We start from the raw sequence: 21408 nt of genomic DNA on the forward strand, positions 1-21408 counted from the left end.
AAGCCACTAAAATGAGTGGATCCCACTTTTTTTTTTTTTTTTTTTTTTTTTTTTTTTTGCAAAATCTCCAAATTTACAAAAAGCACTCTAGCATTCCCTCTCCTTGTTATTATCCTTTCATGTTGGCAACTTTTTATTAAAACCTGTGCATAGTCCCCTTATTGGGGATGTCCTTATAGACTCACTTGGAGAAAATATTATTGGCCTAATATGTTCAAGTCCACGCTATATATGGTGAATTTGGTGGTGAAGGAACGAAACAATGTTCAATTCATAGGTACATAAAAGATTACAAACATTAATCAATAAACTTACAATAACCTTAATAAATAATGAAAAAAATGGACAAATAAGCTACTAAATAAAATGTGAAAATGCAATTAGATATCTGAACTCAAAAATAAAATGCAATTAACTCACCACACATATTAAAAATCGCACAATTATGACCAATAGAGCTCTCTCTCCTGTGATTATCAGTCAAATTGCTTAAGTGGACATTATGTGTTCTTAATACATTTTATGCTAATTTGAAAAATCAGTTGAGCCAAATCCAACCCAAGAAACACAATCGCCTTTTTCTTCATATATATCTTTTAACAATGGGCAGCTCAACTGGTCATAGAGGTGAAAGTTTGGAAGAATGACCGGGGATCGAGTATCACTAGCGACAATGTGAGAGCAATCTCTGCCTCTGTAGTTCATGTTCAGTTGAGTTCCCATGATTCCATAATTTACATTCTCCCAAATGCTCTGTCGAGTTCGGGTTCAACCTTACGAACATATAATTGAAAACCAATGATTATATGGTTTGAATTTGGATATGATAGAAATATTGCATTCAAGGTCGTCAAACTACACAAAAAAAAAATGTAATTAACTTATCAAACAAGTTAAAACTATGAAATACATTTAACAATCCATATAAGCAATTTTACCAATAATTAAAGGATATATAAGTGACTAATTGATGAAATTGTATGGTTTTGATATGTTTGATGGGTAAGTACACTTAAAAAATAATGTTTAGTGGACCATTTTATTTTGTTATGTTAAGTTCAATGATTTATTTAATTCATTTGTATATAAATAAAATGGAAATAATCTAAATTAAATCTTTAAAAAAATCTAAATTAAATTATTTTAATTATTCAAATGAAGAAGGTGGGGATGGTGTGGAAATCATGAAAGAAAAGAAAAGCAGAAAGAAAGAACATATAAAACAAAGAGGATAAAATGATTACAAACATTTATTAATTTTAAAAATCTCGTCAATTATATTTTTCATTTCTGTAAGGACATTCACATTTGTGATTTTTGTTGGGTATTTTCAGAGAAAAAAACTAACTTTACAAAATGGAAAGCCTTATTTTTGAAAAAAAAAAAACTTTTTTTCCTACAAATACATAGATTTTGTAGGGGAATAAAAAAAAAAAAAAGAGGTGCATCTCGCGCGTTTGGGGCACGTCAGAGCTGGCCGGCTACTCTAACTCTAACCATTGCTTTTGAGATTTTTTCTTTTTTAACATTGTAGAATATTTTTCTTTTATTTTCTTTTTCTCTTCCTTTGTTGTCTCTCTCCTACATGGCCTCCTAAAATATTGTGCAAAAACTCAACAAATGGAGATGCTTAACATAAAGTTTGATTTATCGAATAAAAATGAAAGAATAGTGTTGAATTTTAACGAGTCATACTCAGTATTAAACCAGTTTAATATAAAAGCAATATTAAGAGAAATGAACACCAAATTAAAATGAGTAAAAACCCTAGAAATATTGCAAATGGGCTACAAATAAAATAAATAAAACAATAGAATTACAAATACCCAATGGAGAATGGATTCGCTCAACTGGCCAGTTGGAAGCTAGTTGAAAGTTGTCAACAAGCAACAAACTAGCCAACGACTAATGACAAACGAAAGGAGTCAGGTGAAAGTCTTGATGTTGAATTGAGGATGATGTTTAAAAGGGAGAAGTCCACTCCCTCTTTTTATAATGTTATTGGGAGCGAAGACCACAACGAGACTAATGGACCAGGGTGTTTAACAAACCATAGTCGCACATACACCCCCAATATACCGTCTCTTTTGTCACTAACATGCCACATAGCCTAGGAAGTTAGAACACCTTGGACCAACTTCACTGCAATTCAAAGTGTTCGATCCACCACCAACAACCAAAAACGCACTCCACATTAGTCCATAGGCCCAAACTGGCTCCTCGCCCAACCTTCGACACCCTCGACTTTACTGCTAATCAGGTTGAAAACACCGATCGAAGTCCTAATGGGGGAGGGGGAATTGGCTCTCTCCCCCCATAGGTACTTTTCCATCATTATTCCATGTCTACATTACCAAGTGCGTCCTTAGTGCTCATTTTCATGTCTTTATATGACGTTCTACACTTTATGCCTTAACATACTTTGTTCTTCAAACTTTCTCCAATTCTTCACTTTACAGCCCCACCTCTTCAATCTTCGCACTTTGACCCATTCAAACTATATTTTTCAATTAAACATCTCGTATTATTGCGACTCACAAAGACAAAATGTTAAGTATAATTTTTTTTAAAAAAAAAATATTAAAGCTTACGTAGCATAATAATTCTTAATATAAAAACTCCAGCCCCTCTTTCTCCCGTTTCTTCCATGTTACTCAAAAGTAAAAATTCCACAATCGTGAAGATTACCAAATACTGGTTACAAACATTTGTGGGACCCACGAGAAGGATGGGCAGAGAATCCTATCCTTATCCTGGATTACATTATCATCTACACAACCAAACATTTCTCTCCATCTCCCGCCGGCGGGGAAAAACTAAACTCTCACCGAGAGTGAAACCATGGCTTACTCTTCCGCTCTATTTTCTCCCGTCAATTTCAACCAATTGACAAATTGCTCTCGCACAAAGCTCACCAAGCCTCACCGGAGAACTGTCGTCTCCGCCATTCCGCCGCTGTCCACCGCCACCGACGTCTCAGCACTGACCGGGCTCGACGGCACCACTCTCGCCGTCATCGGCGGCAGCTCCGTGGCGGCGCTGGCGGCGGTGCTCTCGCTGTCGGACCCCGAGCGGCGGCGCCAGTTGCAGGCGGAGGAGGTCGGCGGCGGCGACAAGGAGGTGGTGAGGGAGTATTTCAACAAGGACGGGTTCCAGAGGTGGAAGAGGATATACGGAGTCGGCGACGACGTGAACAAGGTCCAGCTGGATATCCGGTTGGGGCACTCGAAAACCGTCGAGAATGTGATGAAGATGTTGACCGATGAGGGTTCTCTGAAGGGAGTGACCGTCTGCGACGCCGGGTGTGGGACCGGGTGTTTGTCGATTCCGTTAGCGAAAGAAGGCGCCTTAGTAACGGCCAGCGATATTTCAGCTGCCATGGTTGCTGAAGCCGAGAAACAGGTAATTATCACTCGATTTCAGCTCTTAAACCCTTCTTACAACTAATTCTCCATATATGATTGTCTTCTGCTGAAATGCTATGTGCCTTCCTAGTTTAATTTCCCCTTGCTAAAAGACTGATTTATATGGAAAAGTTGATTTTGTTTTGGGTTATGAATGCAATGGCGAAATATAATTTGTATAGCTAACCCAACTAGATTGGAAATTGGAATTGAATTAGTTGAGTTCTTTATACACACATACTGTATGCTGTAAATATGTGCAAATTGTAAGCTCAACCAAATATATCAATGGTGAAATAGAATTTGTATAGCTTATCCTAATGATATTGAGATTAAGGTGTAGCTGAGTTGATTTATCAAGATTAGATGCAAATTCTAAGCTAACAAAATATTGGCAGTGGATTAGTTAAGGAGTTGTGCAATAAAGTGCATTTACTATTACTGAGAGTTTGAGATCAAATTGGCAACGTAACCTGAAAGTGTAATCAAGCCACAGAATGAAAAAAAGAAGAAGAAGAAGGTGCAATTGGACCTCCGAACACCTCAGATATATGCAATTTCACATGATAGCAAGTTAACACCCATTTCTTCCGGTTGCCTGCTTATGTGGATGGTGAGTTGACATTTTTAAATAATTTTTAATAAAAAACTTATAAAAAGAAAAAAAGAAAAAACTGCCGAGGCCACCCCCTTCCCCCACCTTCGTCTCCGGTGGGAGAAGAAGAGAGACCCAACCAGAGACGAAGAGCTTCTCTTCCAACTGGAGACAAAGGAGGTGCTGACCACCACGGCCTTTTTTTTTTTATAAGTTTTTTTTTTATTATTAAAAATTATTTAAAAAATGCCAACTCACCATCCGCGTAAGGCAACCGGAAGAAATGGGTGATAACCTGCTATCAGGTGAAATTACATATATTTGAGGTGTTTAGTGGCCTAATTGCACTTTCAAGTTAAGTTCAGTGGTCAATTTGTACCTTATTCCTTGTTTTATTGTCTTAGAGAGCAACCCAAGAAATGTTCTTGAGTTTTTACATAAGAAGTGGGGTAACTTTGATATTTCAAAGAGTAATACTACGTGCACTAGTTGTTAATGTGACATGTTGTGATCAATTCAGAAAAAGAGCGGGGCCATGGTTTTTACATAAGAACTGGGGGGAACTTTGGAATTTTGAACTTTGATATTTCAAAGAGTAATACTACATGCACTCGTTGTTAATGTGGCATGTTGTGGTCAATTCAGAAAAAGAGCGGGGCCAGGGTTTTTATTTTATTTTTTTCTTCATCCAATAAAATTTGAACATATGGTAAGGGTTTTATTCTCTGGAAGTACACTAATGATCATTTTCCTATTTCTTGTTGCTAAACATATTTCAGGCACAAGAAGAGCTTTTAAAAGGGAGGGATGAGAAGCTCCCTACACCAGTGATGCCCAAGTTTGTAGTGAAGGATTTGGAAAGTTTAGATGGGAAGTATGACACTGTTGTGTGCCTGGATGTTTTGATTCATTACCCACAGAACAAGGCAGATGCAATGATTGCTCATCTTGCATCCTTGGCCGAGAATCGCCTAATTCTGAGCTTTGCCCCGAAGACATTTTATTACAATCTCTTGAAGAGAATCGGGGAGTTGTTCCCTGGACCTTCGAAGGCCACGAGGGCATATTTGCACGCGGAAGCTGATGTAGAGCAGGCATTGGCAAAGGTGGGGTGGAAGATAAGGAAGAGAGGTTTGGTAACCACACAGTTTTACTTTTCAAGGCTCGTTGAGGCCGTCCCTGCTTAGGATGCGGGCAAAGACGACAGGTTATATCACATTTTTGCTCTTTCTTTCATTGATTTCTTGATGATTAGGAACGAACAATAACCTCATCATCAATTATTGTCTTGTGAGTTAGTCAGAGTTGGGTGGGTTGGGTTGGTGTCAATGATTTCCTTGAGGCGATGCTATAAAAGTACAACTATAGATGACAGGATGTGTGTCCAGGAATAGATTAGAGGATTAAGTTTTGTAAAAAGTGTATTCTATATATTGTATTCATGCTTTTTGCATTCTCCCTCAGTCCTCATCTCTCACTTATCAGTAAATCAAAAGGTAAGTAAACATGCTCCCCTCTCAGATCAGTGTGAAATGTACATCTTTTTCCTGGCATGGTTGCATATAATATGTTTCCTAAACTTTCCATTTATTCTAAATCCTCTTAGTTAAGTATCATCAGATGTCCACAGTGTTGGGGCGGAGATTGGTAAGGACTAAGTCCAATATCATGTGGCTGGGGAGATTGTTAAGCGAAAGTCGGTAAAGGATTAAACCTAACACCCTGGCCCACATTTAAAGTTGTGCATTCACTACTAGCTATAGTTTTTGGTGTAATGGTAAGGATTTGATCCTAACAAGTAATATTAGAGCTCGATGGAGATTGTCGGGCGGAGGTGGGTCAAGTCCAATCCATCACCCTGGTTCTTAAAAATGTGTAATGATATAAAAATAAATAAAAATTTTAGCGTATTGGTAACTGGTAAGCGTTTAATTCTAACAGAGAAGGAATTTGTCATTGTTCACAACATTTTTTTTTGTGTTTTCTATTAGGTCAAAAAGGAAATTAGGTAGCCTAGTGGGGTTCTTTACCAAAAGAGAAGAAAAGTGTATTTCCTTGATGCAAACTTTAGAGATTTGCATGTTTTTCTCGGCACTAGAGCCACTTATAGGGTCAAGTTAATTTCTGTTTCCATTCTTTGGCTATTATCTTTGTAAATTGATTAAATTTGGTCATTATTAAGAGCATGGCACTTCCAATATGAAAATATACCACTTTTAGTCATAAAGTGGCACATGTTTAATAATTAAGAATTATATATTTGAAAAAAAACCTCTATACACTGCAAAAAAAAACCTCTATACACTGCAAAAAAAAACCTCTCTGCCCTCCCAAACCTTGCTTCTCACCGTTCCTTTGTAGTGTGGCTGCCGACCTTGGCCGGCGGTCTCATACTTCCGTAGTTCCTTTGTATTTTGTTTTTTAGTTTCACAACTTCCACCATCACATCTAATCAAGAAGCCTCTCACCATTGTCAAACACTTATTTTTCAACAAAAAGGGGAAAAGAAGGCTTTATGTCAATGTTCTTTTCTTGAATCTAGGTAAGGAAGTCTTTAAGTTCTGAAAAAGGACAAGAAGTTCTGTACTTTGATCAAGGACAAAAAGGCGTGGTGTTTTCTTGATGGAAGAAGGTGTGGAGTTCTGTTTTTTCATTTTTTTCATTAGTTATTTTGACAAGTTATTTCCTCTCGCTTCTTTGGCGAGTTATTCCCTCTTGTTTCTTTGGCAAGTTCTTTTTTCATTAAGGTGAAACGATTTCATTGATCATGGCGTATGTTTATCTCATCCTGAGCAACGAAGAAGATTTGAACCATGATATGCAGTTCAGATTAATGAAGATATTGTCTACGGACAGAAGAGCTGCAATAGTTACTCAGGTGGTATGCAAGACTTCTCAAATAGAGGCAGTCTTGGATAGCCAGATCATTAACAACATCAAAGAAGCTTCAGGTTCCTCCAATGAATTCAGCTTCAATCTTGTAACACAGTTTGCGATTCAAGTTTCTTTTAGCATTGCTAGGAAAGTTGTTTCTATGTCTGACTGTAAATAATGTTTTATCATTCTATTGATCTTTATTGTAACTGTTTCAACTTATGATTAATGAATTAGTTTTTTATTTTTTTTTTAAAAAGAATTATATATTTGAGTTCCAAAATTTTTAAAGAATGCAATCGTTAAAAAAAACAAAAAAAACAAAAAAAAAAAACAAAATTGGAAGAGTAAATTATTGAAAATTCAACACTTTGGCCCTCAACCTCTAATTTTGTTCAATAATATTGTTATCAAGTATATTTTTGTTTTAGTCGCTTGAAGAATTAAAATAGACACAAATTTAAATGAATTAGCATTTTTAAGAAAATAATTTGATAGTTAACGATATTTTCAAAAAAAAAAAAAAGATAGTTAACGATATTATTGAATGAAATTTAACCAATAACTAAACTACTCAAGTAGTTAATTTACTATTTCTAAAAAACTGTAGTTAATTTACTACTAATTAATTAGTTATAAAAACAACCACATTAGTGGTTTTTGATGCTCAAGTTTTTGCTGGCCAAAAAATCAAACAATGATTTTTACATAAATGGAGAATTTGATTTTTTCAATGTTTTTTTCTTATGCAAGACCCTAGGTTTTTTGTGGGTTTCACAGGAGAGAGAAATGGCAGAAAGATAGTGCATTTGTGCGCTTTGGCATTCATTAAGTTAGGAGCATCCATATCAGAAGTTAATTGGGAGATCTTGGAACAGTAAAGGGTGATGCAGAGGGAAGAGAAATAGGTGAGAGAAGGGCTTTGGTTTTCCTGCGGTTATTGCTACAGTGCAAAGCATACTGTAATCATCACACGCGCACAGCATGTGGGCACGTGCCTGTTGGCGCGTCAAATTATTATTTTTTCTTTTGTTTCTCTTCCCTCTAATATTTTATTTCATAATCACACTTATAAAAACTTCTCAAAAACAACAAAATATCTCCACCATTATTGATGCTCTAAGAGAACCCTGATCCACAATATAATTTGTCTGTGTGATTGGTATTAGGATTTAGGGCAAATTATGTTATGGAACTAAGGTGGACACGGTTCCAAAACTGTTCATAATTATGAATATATATTATATAGTTAAAAAATTATCAACATATCGTTCTATAATTATGAACATATAATTGTGAACATAATTATGAAAATATAGTTTTGTAATTATGAATATAGAAATTCAATAATTGTGAATATGAAGTTCAAAAATTATGAATATATAGTTCAATAATTATAAACATAGAATTTTGTAATTGTGAATATAGAGTTTAATAATTATGAATATGAAGTTCAAAAAGTATTAATATATAGCTTTATAATTATGAACATAGAACCACGACATAACGATTGAGGATTTAGGAACATCAGTCGTTATACCCTACACCACGGCGCGCATAGCACTGTGCGCCGCGCGCCTCCCAAAACAACGTCGTTTTGGGAGGCGCGGTAGGAAGTTGCTGGGATTATGTGTATTTATTCACACAATTATGTGTATTTGTTCATACAGTTATGTATATTTTTTTATACAATTATGTGTATTTGTTCATACAATTATGTGTATTTGTTTATACAGTTATGTTCATTTTTTATACAATTATGTACATCCGAATCAGAAAATTTGTGTGTATTATGTTAAGAGTTGATGTATATTATGTTAAAAGTTTATGTTTATTATGTATTATGTTAGATTATGTGTATTATCTTTTAAAAAGAGTATGTATATTTTGTTATATAATTATGTGTATTCTAGTATAACATTATGTACATTTTTGAACAGCGGGTTTTTTTTTAAGAAAAAATTACTGCCATTCACTGGGACGGAAAATTTCAAAAAAAAATAATAATAAATTAAAACGACGTCGTTTTGTATCTGGGCGCACAGTGCAACGCGCGCCGTGGTGTAGGATATAAACATCATAATGATCGGGCTGAACCATAGACTACGAAGGCCCAATGTTCCCGCGTTTTGTCCGACCCAAGTGATGTGGAACTCAAAATCGCGCGCATATGCATTCATCATTGCCGCATTTTTTTTTCCCGCGCATCCTTCGGGACATTGCTGTGATTCGATGAACTGAATTCTCACAATTGACGACGAAAATGGGAGGAGCGGAAGACGTAGCTACGGCAAGCGAAGTAGAGCGAGAGGACGACGAAACCTCCGCCGCCAAAGAGCTCTTGCGCGACCGATTTCGCCTCTGCACCATCTCCATCGCTGAAGCCGAAGGTAGGTTTTCGATTCAAATCCCATACTTCTTCATACATAGGGAGAGTAGTAGGTTCGGATATAGGATTATAGGTGTATATCTCGCTTTCTTTGTTGTTTATTAAATTAACGTCACTTACGGAAGTATAATTGCGATATTTGAGCAGCGAAGCAAAATGATATGGAAATTTCTCAGCCAATTATGGCTTGTATCTCCGATTTAGCCTTCAAATACGCCGGTAACTCTCCATAACATATGCTTTTCCAGTCTTGATATCATGCTCACAAAGCTCCCTTTTATTTGTTTGCATATTGGGTGGACCCCAGTATAGATTTATGAGGATTGTGTTTGATTATGAAGGGGGAAATCATTTGAACTCCATAATACATATTATCATATTTTTGTAATGACCTGTTGGAGTTTGAAGAACTTGCAAAAAGTTGAAGACACAAGAGAAGGAAAAATTATTAGTCTCTGCCACAGTGATATTCATCTTTCTGGGGATAGGGATTGTGACACATCATTTATATTTTAGTGAACATTATGTGGCAGAGATCATCCTGAAATTATAGAGGTTGCTTTAACTTGTGATGAGTAAATATCAAATACTGCATTTGTTAAAGATTTAAACATTTGATACTGTTAATTGTATGGAAGGTCCTGATACACTCTTCATGTTTGCTTTATGTGGTTGCCTTTGATTGCTTCTTATGGTGTCAATGTCTTAAAAATGACTGTCTTTTCAGTCTTGTGTAAAATGGCTAAATGGCTGATAAATCTAATGTTTGATTAGCTATTTCGTGTTTGGTAAATGGGCATACTTCTTTGGTTCTCTAAAGTATTAGGTAACTTTGAAAATTGTGATATTTATACTGGTTGTGTGATTTATGGCTGTAACTACTACATTTTTGGTGTGACTTAGTAGATGTTTCAAAGTAATCTAATGTGGAGAAAGAAATCAATACTTAATTACTTATAAAACCTAGCATGATTGAAGAAACAATAATAGTCACAAGTGGGTTGGTCTATTCCCAGGAATGTTATTTCATTCCTGACCTATTCCATGAACCAATCATGCCATTTGTGTTTTCGCTCTTAGGTTGCATGACTTAAAAATCAACTTAACCAGCTCCTTTTCTGTGTCATTTTAGTGACTAAAGCAACTTCTTATAATAAATTGGTGGTGAATGTTTAATTGGCAGCTAGTGTCAACTTTTTCTAGAATAACAGTAAATAAAAGGAAAAAAAAAAAGAGGCAAATTAAGTAGGTGGGCAGCTACATTACCTATCTGGCTATCCTTTTACAAATTGCATTCTTTTATTCTAAGTTCTATCTGCTAAGTGCATTAAAATGTCTGATGTCCTAAGACATAAAAGTGTGCTAAAATATCAAGCTTGTGCTTCTTTTCATCTTTGAATTCCTTGTCTTGAGTGGGGGTGTATGCTATCTTATGGTTCTTAACATTATATCTTCTAAACGTAGTAAAAAGGTTTACTTTTCGAATCCACAAACTAACTTACATTTTTGGAGAGCAGAGCAGCTGGCAAAGGATCTAGAGTTATTTTCACAGCATGCTGGCCGCAAGTCTGTGAATATGGATGATGTCATACTTTCAAGTGAGTTTCTACTTGCTTGAAGTTTACAGTAGTAATGCTTTCCCCTTAAGTTTAGAAGTTCATGAAAATGACAGCTCTTTAATATGAAATTTGCTCCTCTTTTTTTTTTTTTTTTTTTTTTTTTTTTGTTTTTTTTTTTTGTTTTTTTGTTTTTGTTTTTGTTTTTGTTTTTTTTTTTTTGTTTTTTTGTTTTTTTTTGGGTTTATGACTTTTCTACTAATAAGACTATCAGCTGCAATTTTTTTTTGTTCCACATAGTGACTGCTAATTTTAGTTTGAACGCTACATCACTACAATTGTTCTTCTACATTTCTATATAATATGTAAATCACATGCAAATAAATTTGGTAGCATAATCCTTGAGTATATTAAGCAGGCATTTTAAATTTTTAATGCCAACGATCTCAGAGTTATGTGTTGTCATGGTGTCACCTATCCACGTGCTGAAATTTTTGGCCATTATTTTTCTGACCGAAAAGTTTTGGTGTGTAATCTGTCTTTTCTGTTTTCCTTCTCAGCACACCGGAATGAGCATCTAGCTGCTTCATTGAGATCCTTCCGCGATAATCTGAAAGCAAAAGAACCCCAATCTGATAGGAAGAGGAAGAAAAGACCAACAAAAGAAGACAGAGCTGCTGCAGATGAACTCTTGGTACTGGATCCATAATGCAGCATCTGATCTCTGCTTGACTAGGTAACTAAATGTAGCTGCAGCCATGCTCTGATGCCCCATAAAGCCATTTCATTTATTGCTATATTCAACAATGGACGCTGAGAAATATAATTGCCTAACAAGTGTATTATTGCTTCTTGCCCAAGGTTGGCAATCGGAAATTTTGTCCAAACAAGAATCCTAGTAAATAGCACAGGTAAGTCCCCTCCATGGGGTTGCATAGAATTTCTTGTACACAATACTAATGTATTTCTACCTGTTTTGGTCATTTAGTAGTTAACGTAAGGTAGTTTAAACTGTGCATATCTCAATTTCAATGTCTTGCACAGTTGCACAATAGTCACAAGTTTGAACTTTATTGAGGATAATTAGTATGTGGGATATCTAGATTATGAGGTGTTTGAAAAATAATTTATTAGTCAAAAATTAGTTGTTTAATTTTGTCAAACGGTTGAAGTGAGCGTTTGATAATAAGTTGATTGGCATCAATCAATTGAATCTGAAAACGTTACTTCAAACATCATTTTGAGATTGATTGTTGCATTTCATTTTAAAAAGTCTGTTCTAAGAAAATTTCAAATCTAGATCTTTTATATTTTCTTTCACAACAAAAATTTGTGTGAGACCGTCACACGGATCTCAATACATAAGACAGGTCAGATTTTTGATTAATGAGTTTCAATTTTCGTCATTAATGGATTTAAGCATTTTTTTTTATTGATTGATTGTTTGTTTTTAATTAACAAAGCCAACAATTATCTCATTATTGTTGGAATTGTAATCTCCAACCACGTCATCAGAATACCAGATGTTGCCAAATGCCAATGCATGCCTCGCTGTAAGAACTAAGAAACCACACATCGTAGCTGCTGATTTTCGTCGTCGAAGATGCAGGGAAAAAAATCGAACCTCATGTAAAGTTTAAAAGGATTTTCCAAGTTGCTTCAATTTATCAAGCTAACAATAATGCGCCAAATTATATTATGAATTAGGATCTACTTTGCATTGTGAATCCTTGTTCAACAATAACTTTGATGTTCTGTATATTTAGTTGACATATTTTATATATACAGATAGCTGTTTTTGTATTTGTAATTAAATTGAAGGCACATCACATAGTCACATAATAATTATTGACAGATAACATGATAACTACATACATATAAATTGTTAACTACGGGTATAAAATATGTTAACTGCAAACACATCACACATTGCAGTTAACATATTTTGTAAATGCAGTTAACAATTTATGTGCGTAGTTATCATGTTATGTGTCAATAATTACCATATTATGTACCTTCAATTTTTATATTATGTGCGTTCAATTTATTTACAAATACATTAAGTATTAATTATATGTATAAAATATGTTAACAGATACATAATTTTTGAACTAAGATTCACAATGTAATATGAACCATGTTGTATGATATAATAGTTGCAATAATGCTTACAATGGACGAAAAATGGGTCAACACAGTGCCCATCATTTTATTAAAATGCTTATTTTCCAATAATAGTAATATATATATATATATATATATATATATATATATATATATACTTTCAAAAAAAAATGAAAAATTGGTTTTCAAAAAATAAAACTCATTTCCCTATAAATTACTTTACTTTGTAGTCGACTAACGTTAAATAATTACTTTATTAAATGCTTTTTACAAACGATTAATACTACCCGCTTGTTAAAAAGTCAACATAATTCACTATCAATAATAATCAAGCTAATTGCCAAACACTTATATGTTTCTATTAGAATCATAAGGTGGATTGCAATTTTATTGTAAGAATTTGCTTACTTTTATTACCAATTAATTATTGACCAAATTACTACGAATTTTCTTTTTGTTTACTTTTTATATTCTTTAAATAGAAAACAAAAATGTAGCTTAATTGGAGAATTGAAAAAGCACTCTTAATAAAGTGCAAACACTGTTCATCCATGTGCTTTCATATGCAAAACAACTAAAGATGGGAAACGAAAGTTTTTTTTTAAAAATTTTTTTTTGAAAGCGATGGGAAACGAAAATTGCTTCCCAATATTCAATAGAAAACAACTAAAGATGATGGAAGAAAAAAAAAAGTTGTTTCCAAAATTCAATAGAAAGTGGGAAAATTAAAAAAAAAAGATTTATTTTTTTAAAATTAGAAAACAGAATTCATTTGAATACGCAATTCCTTTTTTTCTATATCTACAAATAACAAATATAATAAAAATCAATAAAGTATATAACTAAAAAAATGTTGGTGCAATTGTTTAATAGGAGACTAGATTAAATCAAGAATTTATTTTTATACTATTTAATAGAATTTTGTGTTATAAAAATTATGTTTGAGTATGGTCTAGTATGCTTTAATAAAATTAGAAAAAAATTCTCAAATTTTAACATGACGTTTGGTTGGAGATGATGAATTACGTGGGAAAAGAATTACAATCTTCATGGGAGATAAATTATTGGAAATAAAGTGAGAATTTAAATTCTAGTGTTTGGTTTACATGAATAGAATTACTGAGAATTTCAATTCCAATGTTTGGTATACATAGGAATTGAAAAGAAATAAGTAGTATAAAGTTTAAAATGTCCATTATTATTGTCGGACATTAATTTTAGGTTAAAGAAGGAATGTATAATTTTGACTCATCACTATCTTTTTTTTCTTTCTAAAATTGCAGGGGACAAGAAATCATATGAGAATTAAATGAAAAGATAATTTAAATTCTCTTCAACCAAAGGCACAGTAACGTGTTTATTTAAACCTAAAAGAAAACAGAAAAGTGGAAGGATGAAGAAACAAATTCTTCGCGGCGTCAACAACATAACGGGATAGAAGTATAGGAAAGGGCAGGGGTGGCCCTTTTTCCTACATGGCATCATGATCCATGACTCCTGTTGTCCATTCGCCGTGAAAATTTTTCTTTACGTTATCGATTCGATGCAGTCACGCTCACGCTTATAGATATGTTTAGTGTAGTAATTATTGATAATAAATAAAGTTAGACAATCCAATATTCAGTATCAGTAGTTGGAGTAGTATACCCAATTTGAAGTTGTAAGCAGGCCAGCAGGCGGAACCGGAAGGAATGGGGAATTGCTGCTCCGACGTCGCCGCCGGTCAGTCGGCGCTAGGCGCCAATAGGAGTTTCCGAGCCAATCCAGGAGATGCTGCACACGACGCCGTCGATGCCTTCCTCAAGTCTCGCGGTTACCAAGGCCTCTTCTCTCAGATCGAGGTTCTCTCTACTATGCTCTAACTTCACACTTACACTAGGAAAAACTGTTTAATTGCAAAATTTATACGGAAATCTTACTGAAATTATGGTAAAACTATTCGTTGACTCGAGAGACTTGAAGTGGAATTCGTGCTAAACGCGATGAAATAACTGACTGAACTGCGTGATCGGTCTTGATTAATTGGTGCGGAGTAATTTCGATTTTCCAGATGTAACTGTAGATATTTAGCTATTGCCTTCTGTTTTGGTATATTTCTAGAATTCCAGATTTACGTTTCACTTCTATCTTCGACATTTGGAAAAGGTTTTGGTTGGTTAAGAGAAGCATTTAGTCCATCCAACAGGCTAATGTGTCTGCATAGGGTATAGGCTCAAAGAGAGTAGACACTGTAGACATATATGATTAACTAGCATGCTGTAGTCTGTAGAAGCATGTTGTTAGTGAAAAAACATATGCGGAGCTACATTATGCAAAACACCTGACCTTGTAGTTGTGATGAAACTCATTATTGCTATCCTGGAATGGATTTTTCTTTTCAATTATGTAAATAGAGTGTTTTTCTTCCAGTTTGGCAACTGAATTTGTGTTTGCACTGTATGAAATATTCCTCTTTGGAATTTTTTGATTTTTTTTTTTTTTTTTTTTTTTTGTTTAAGAAAGGTTAATAGCTTGGATTTCCAACCGATGTGAGTGCACAAGTTTGATTGAATATGCAGTCCGGTGAGAATGTGAGATAGTTAATTGAAAAATATGCAACTGTGTCCTCTAAATTGAAGCAAAGTGTAAGAAAGTTTTGATTGTGAATTTGTGACCTTGAGTTTTGCAGTTTCAATTTTAAGCATGATGTACTTGTCACAACCAGAATTCTGTGGCACTTCTACCATGACTTTAACTTCCAATTTATATGATGTGAGCATTATCATAATGTTTTTCTTGTGACCATTTAGCACATATAAAGTGAATATTTGCTACATATGATTTGGACATATGTATCATATCAACATTACTTTGTACTTTGTTATGTGAACATTGTTAATTATATTATCAAGTTTTTTTTTTTTTTTTTTCATCTGAATATTTAGTACATACATGTAAACACTGATTTATGCAATGTTGCCATGGTGTGTGGTAGAATTTGCAACAACTCTGACATTATTTTATCAATGCTTTGGCTTCATTAAGTGTGATACCTTTTATTGATATATGTACTTTAAACTGATATATTTTTGTTACTTTGTTGCAGTTATCTTTATCTGCTTCAAATTTGAGTGACCGTGATGTGCTTTCCAAGGTCTGTTGTGAATTACATTTATTTAGGATTTTATTTTAATTCATTCTATGTTGCTAATAGGATCTTTTGTTTCCAATCTAGATACCTTAATGTGGTATTATAGTCACTTCAGATCTGTATGCATACAAAATTGTTGTTTGGAAGAGGAAATACTTTTCTTAATTCATTTTCATATGTGGAAATTTAGGTTGCATTTACTTTAATTCTCTGTTTTTCTTTCTCTAGTTTTCCTTCATTTTTTCCCCCAATTTAGAAAATATGTTTACCAGCACCAATTTTCCCTTTTCCTTGCTCCTTTAAGAACAATGGAAATTTTCTCCAGTTAGTAAACACACACATTGAAATTGTTCTTTTATCTTAACAACATGATAGCTGTTGCTTGAATGTAGACTATGAATTTTTTGCCTGTGAAATATGTCATGCTATGTGATTGATTGTAATCATCTCTTATTTTTTACAGAGTGATCCTATGGCAGTTGTTTATACAAAAGGGAAAGATGGCTCACTTCAAGAGCTGGGCCGTACAGAAGTAGTTTTAAATTCATTGAATCCCAAATGGATTACAAAGTTTACTATGACATATCAATTTGAGATGGTTCAAAATTTGGTGTGAGTCTTGACACTTTAGGATATGATTCTAATTGATCAAACATGCCTTTTATTTCCATTCTCCTTTTATTCCAGGTTTCATGTGTATGATGTTGACACACATGTTCATAATCAAGATGTTAAGGTATAGTTTCTTCACATGCTATCATTTACAGAATTACAGTTCCTATTACAGGTCAACAGCAATTCAGTGTTTTTCAAATTTCAATGAATGTAAAGTTAGTGTTTTCAATCTTTTAGCTGTTTTTTCTCCCAATTCACCTTTCAAGTTAATTTCTTAAGAACTTAACACAAACCTTGCCAAACCCTGCTGCACTGGAATCACAACTGGTAAACCTGAGTCTTGACAAAAATATTATTTTTCTAATGTAGATGCTTAAACTGGAGGAGCAAGATTTTCTTGGCGAGGCCAGTTGCACATTATCTGCGGTATGGATTGCCGGGTACTCTTTAATTATATCATTGGGGCTATTATGAGCTAATGAGTTGAAAGGTCTGGTAGGTGGCAAGGAGTCACTACCTGCCAGTAAGGTGGGAGCTATATACTAGAGTAGACAGAGATAAGATGGATTGATATTAACCTAGTTAGATAGATTTCAAGAGCCTATTACAGTATATGATAGCTATATAGTTGAGCCTAGATTCCTAGTTCTTCTTTCTAAAACATGTGATAATTGTGAAACTATGAGTCTTTACTCTTTAGTTTACTGCATGAATAAATAAGAGAATCTAATAATTGTCAGTTTTTCTAACAAGGACTCTACATTCAAATATATGTTGGAGAGGAGGATATGTTTCTCTAGCAAAAATTAGAGAGGAGGATATGCGTTACTAGCAAGATCCTATGTGTGTATATATGGCACCTTGAAGTGAAACTCTCTTTGCAATTCATGGAGTTTTCATTAATTTTTCTGCAGATTGTCACAAAACCAAGCAGATCTATGACCTTAGATCTTTTGGACAGAGAAAAATCTTCCGGTACAACACATGCTCAAAGATTTGGCAAGCTCACTATTTGTGCAGAGGAAAGTGTCACCTCAAAGACTACAGTAGAGTTGATATTTAGGTGTTCAGATTTGGAATCCAAGGATTTGTTCTCAAAAAGTGTAAATGCACAAATGCTTGTTTTTCCTTGCCCCCTCTTCCTCCCTTAAAATGGATAATATGTTTATACATCATGTGCCATTGATTTTTGTATCAGGATCCTTTTCTAGTGGTACTCAAAACCACAGAGGGTGGACAAGCCGTGCCTATTTGCAAAACTGAAGTTTTGAAAAATAACCACAGTCCCAAATGGAAACCAGTTTACTTGAGTATTCAACAAGTTGGAAGTAAGGTATAAGAATCCCTATGCTTGGTATGATAGGATGCATTTAGAGTGTATGCCGTGATTTTAATGTTATTTTGTGCATCTCGACCTATAACCCACTAGATTTGGTGGAGTTGGTTGCTTATGTCCTCTGAATGGGATGATGTTATCTGCTGCCTTTTTGGGGCTGACCCTGGAAGCATTGATGCATCTCTGTGAAAATTGAAGTTTTCTCTCAGTTTTAGGAGCTGTCTGTCTTGTTCATGTTTTAATCATACTTTTGCTTGATAAGTTACATTTGCCATTTACAAGAACAGTACTACTTTTTTTCCAAAGATCCTTCTCCCCTATAACTTAAATTGCACTGTCGTTTAATGCCTCTTGGATTCATGCAGGACAGCCCATTGACTATTGAATGTTACGACTTCAATAGCAACGGAAGACATGGCTTACTTGGGTAAATTACTCCTGTTTATTCTGTTGCAGTATCCTTTCTACACCTTTACAGACGAGTTCTGATTTTGCTCCTATTGCATGTTCAGAAAGGTTCAAAAATCACTTTCAGAGTTGGAAAAGTTACATGCTTCCAGGGCAGGGGCAAATTTCTTTATACCCACTGCTGTTGGGACAGCACATCAGAACAAGGTAAGTAACTGAATAGTCAATAAAATTTGTTATCTATTTCAAGTTTTGGCTTGCACTGAACGTGCTCTATGATTTGAGTTCAGGTTATAAAGAGTCAGCTGTTTGTTGAAAAGTTTTCTGAAAAAATCCAGCATACCTTCCTTGATTACTTGGCATCAGGCTATGAACTTAACTTCATGGTGGCCATTGACTTTACTGGTATATAATGTGAATTCTTGTGGGGATATATTTACAGTTGTGCACACTCTCCAAGGCTATGAAAGAATCATTCTTTATGAATAATCCTTCAAAAAATTCCAAGATTATTTTGCACTAACATCCTTTGGCATGTAGAATGTATTCCTCTGACTTCTGTTCCTGTTTGTTAGCTTCAAATGGAAATCCACGCCTATCTGATTCACTGCATTATATTGATCCTTCAGGACGTCCAAATGCATATCAAAGAGTGAGAAACTGATCTCCCATGTTACAATTTAGAAGGTTTTTTCTTATATGAATCATGCAACAATGATTTTCTGATTTCAGGCAATCACAGAGGTTGGGGGAGTATTGCAGTTTTATGATTCAGACAAACGCTTTCCTGCATGGGGATTTGGAGCACGACCAATTGATGGTCCAGTCTCCCATTGCTTCAACTTGAATGGAAGCACTAGTTACTGTGAGGTAACTTCACATGAATACCATTTTTTAAGATACTTGTTCACTGTTGGCTTCTTGAATTTTGTGCTTCCATCAACTGCCAACATCTTTTATCATGGGCTTTTATTATCTCAGGTTGAAGGAATCCAGGGAATTATGATGGCCTATACAAATGCCCTTTACAATGTATCACTTGCTGGACCAACTTTGTTTGGACCAGTGATAAATGCAGCAGCACAGATAGCTGGTGAATCTGCAACTAGAAAAGAACAAAAGTATTACATCTTATTAATAATCACGGTATGCCATTTACTACCGGATGACTCGTCTCAATTTTGTTAGCTTTCAGTTGAAACAAAAATGTGACATTGAAGCGATCGATTTCTCGCTTTATAATTGCTTGAATACCTCTCACATTACATGCATACCTTTGCAAATTAAACTAAGTTCCTTGTTTTTGTGAAAAAAATTGTAGGATGGAGTCATAACTGATCTGGAAGAGACAAAGGATGCCATTATTAGGGCATCAGATCTGCCATTGTCAATTCTTATTGTTGGAGTGGGAGGAGCTGACTTCAAGGAAATGGAGGTATTCTTGTTTGTCTTCCTTACACAAGAAGGGTGCCTAATGGCTCATCATATCATATTTTCCCTAACATTGGTTTTCACTTTTCAACATTTATAACTTTATTATTTCAGATATTAGATGCCGATAAAGGTGATAGACTTGAAAACTCATTTGGAAAGGTTGCATCCCGCGATATTGTTCAATTTGTCCCATTACGAGATATGCAAAGTAAGTCAACCCTGTAAACCACTAAGCTGAAATCTCTGAAAGCGGAAACTGAACCAAGTTTCATACTCATACAAAGCCTAGAGTTTATACAAAATTGTGATGAACAAGCTTGTTTAATAATTTCACACTGAAAATATTAAATTCTGATTCGGTTTGCCAAACAAAAAGTTGCAAGTCGACTGTATAATCTGATTCCTTAATTTGCATGGTCTTGTAGGTGGAGATATGTCTGTTGTTCATTCACTTTTAGCAGAGCTTCCTTCTCAGTTTCTGGCATATGTGCGAGCTCATCCAACTGTATAAACGTATGTGCATTTTCTGTACAAAAATAGTCATGTTTGATTTCTGATTTCAATGTGTTAAAGCGAGGGCCTTTTTCTATTTCGTTCGTAGGGTTTCAGCTCCTTGTTTCTTATTATGTGAATTTTGTTCATTAAATAGATAACCTTATTTTTACCAATGAAGGGTATGGTATGTTGGATAATTTTGCGTTAACCACATTTGAATTCAAACTTTTCTGGTAGTGTCAAATTTAGTTCTCGTGCTAGATTTAAGGGGTATGTATATTCCTAAAAAAAATATTATCAATCAAATTTTAATCAAGCTGTTTTCCAAAACATGTGAGTACTCTAAATCACTCAAAATGTACACCAGTGACTGCAACGCACACTTACAGAAGCCACAATACATTACAAACTTGAAAGTTTATAATAATTATAAAATTGATCATGTATTTTTTTTTACTAAAATTATTAATCACTGATGAATTTTAATTTATGGCTATATGATCAATCATATTTTTTACAAGAGGACCTTGTTTCTCCTCTTAGTCACACAAATGCACATCACCGACTTTGAAAATGCACACTTAAAGAAGCCAAAATACACACCACCAACTGTGCAAATTCATTTTTGTTACAATTTACCTTTTTTTTGAATAGTGTTACAATTTACCTTGTTTTTCCTCTAAATCAGCCAAAAATGAACATATCTAACAATGTAAATGCACAACTACTGAAGCCATAGTGCACACCAGTAGTGCCTACAAAAATTACACATATGTCAACAACACAAATATATAATTTATACTCAAATAATATGTAATTAAAAAATACAAAAATCAACTTGAATTCATGATTACAAAAAAAAAAAAAAAAAAAAAAAAAAAATCATAAGAAAAACTTAAAGCAAGATGGAGAACCCATGTGAAGGAGAGTATGGAATTCAAAAAAAAAAAAAAAAAAAAAAACTACTACGTATTTATTAAACCCTAAAATCATAAGAATCATGTACTGTCTTTCTTGCACCATTGTCATATATTTCTAAATACTCAAT

At 34.3% G+C, this 21408-nt stretch overlaps 3 protein-coding genes across 4 annotated transcripts; all 3 read left to right on the plus strand.

Annotated features, from left to right (window-relative positions):
• Positions 1 to 2699: 2699 nt before the first annotated feature.
• Positions 2700 to 5560, plus strand: LOC109163198 (magnesium protoporphyrin IX methyltransferase, chloroplastic-like). Its single transcript, XM_019311956.1, has 2 exons — positions 2700 to 3402; positions 4779 to 5560. Exons 1-2 carry the CDS (start codon positions 2842 to 2844, stop codon positions 5184 to 5186), a joined length of 969 nt encoding a protein of 322 aa, XP_019167501.1. The 5' UTR covers positions 2700 to 2841; the 3' UTR covers positions 5187 to 5560.
• A 3488-nt stretch (positions 5561 to 9048) lies between these two features.
• On the plus strand, positions 9049 to 12529 carry LOC109163183 (centromere protein S). Of its 2 annotated transcripts, XM_019311942.1 has the most exons (5): positions 9049 to 9263; positions 9410 to 9481; positions 10780 to 10860; positions 11379 to 11571; positions 12362 to 12529. In XM_019311942.1, exons 1-4 carry the CDS (start codon positions 9137 to 9139, stop codon positions 11525 to 11527), a joined length of 429 nt encoding a protein of 142 aa, XP_019167487.1. In that variant the 5' UTR covers positions 9049 to 9136; the 3' UTR covers positions 11528 to 11571; positions 12362 to 12529. The 2 variants fall into 2 exon arrangements, with proteins under 2 accessions (XP_019167487.1, XP_019167486.1); XM_019311941.1 differs by lacking the exon at positions 12362 to 12529 and having other exon boundaries at positions 11379 to 11944.
• Positions 12530 to 14344: 1815 nt separating this feature from the next.
• Positions 14345 to 20589, plus strand: LOC109163182 (protein BONZAI 1-like). Its single transcript, XM_019311940.1, has 16 exons — positions 14345 to 14783; positions 16028 to 16075; positions 16536 to 16684; positions 16760 to 16808; positions 17057 to 17113; positions 17602 to 17790; positions 17886 to 18020; positions 18389 to 18450; positions 18536 to 18638; positions 18722 to 18836; positions 19007 to 19083; positions 19164 to 19301; positions 19413 to 19577; positions 19753 to 19866; positions 19977 to 20073; positions 20291 to 20589. The coding sequence occupies exons 1-16, from the start codon at positions 14634 to 14636 to the stop codon at positions 20374 to 20376; spliced, it is 1734 nt and encodes a 577-aa protein (XP_019167485.1). The 5' UTR covers positions 14345 to 14633; the 3' UTR covers positions 20377 to 20589.
• The last annotated feature ends 819 nt before the right edge of the window (positions 20590 to 21408 follow it).

Source organism: Ipomoea nil, unplaced genomic scaffold, assembly GCF_001879475.1.
Source record: "Ipomoea nil cultivar Tokyo-kokei standard unplaced genomic scaffold, Asagao_1.1 scaffold2975, whole genome shotgun sequence".
NCBI lineage: Eukaryota > Viridiplantae > Streptophyta > Magnoliopsida > Solanales > Convolvulaceae > Ipomoea > Ipomoea nil.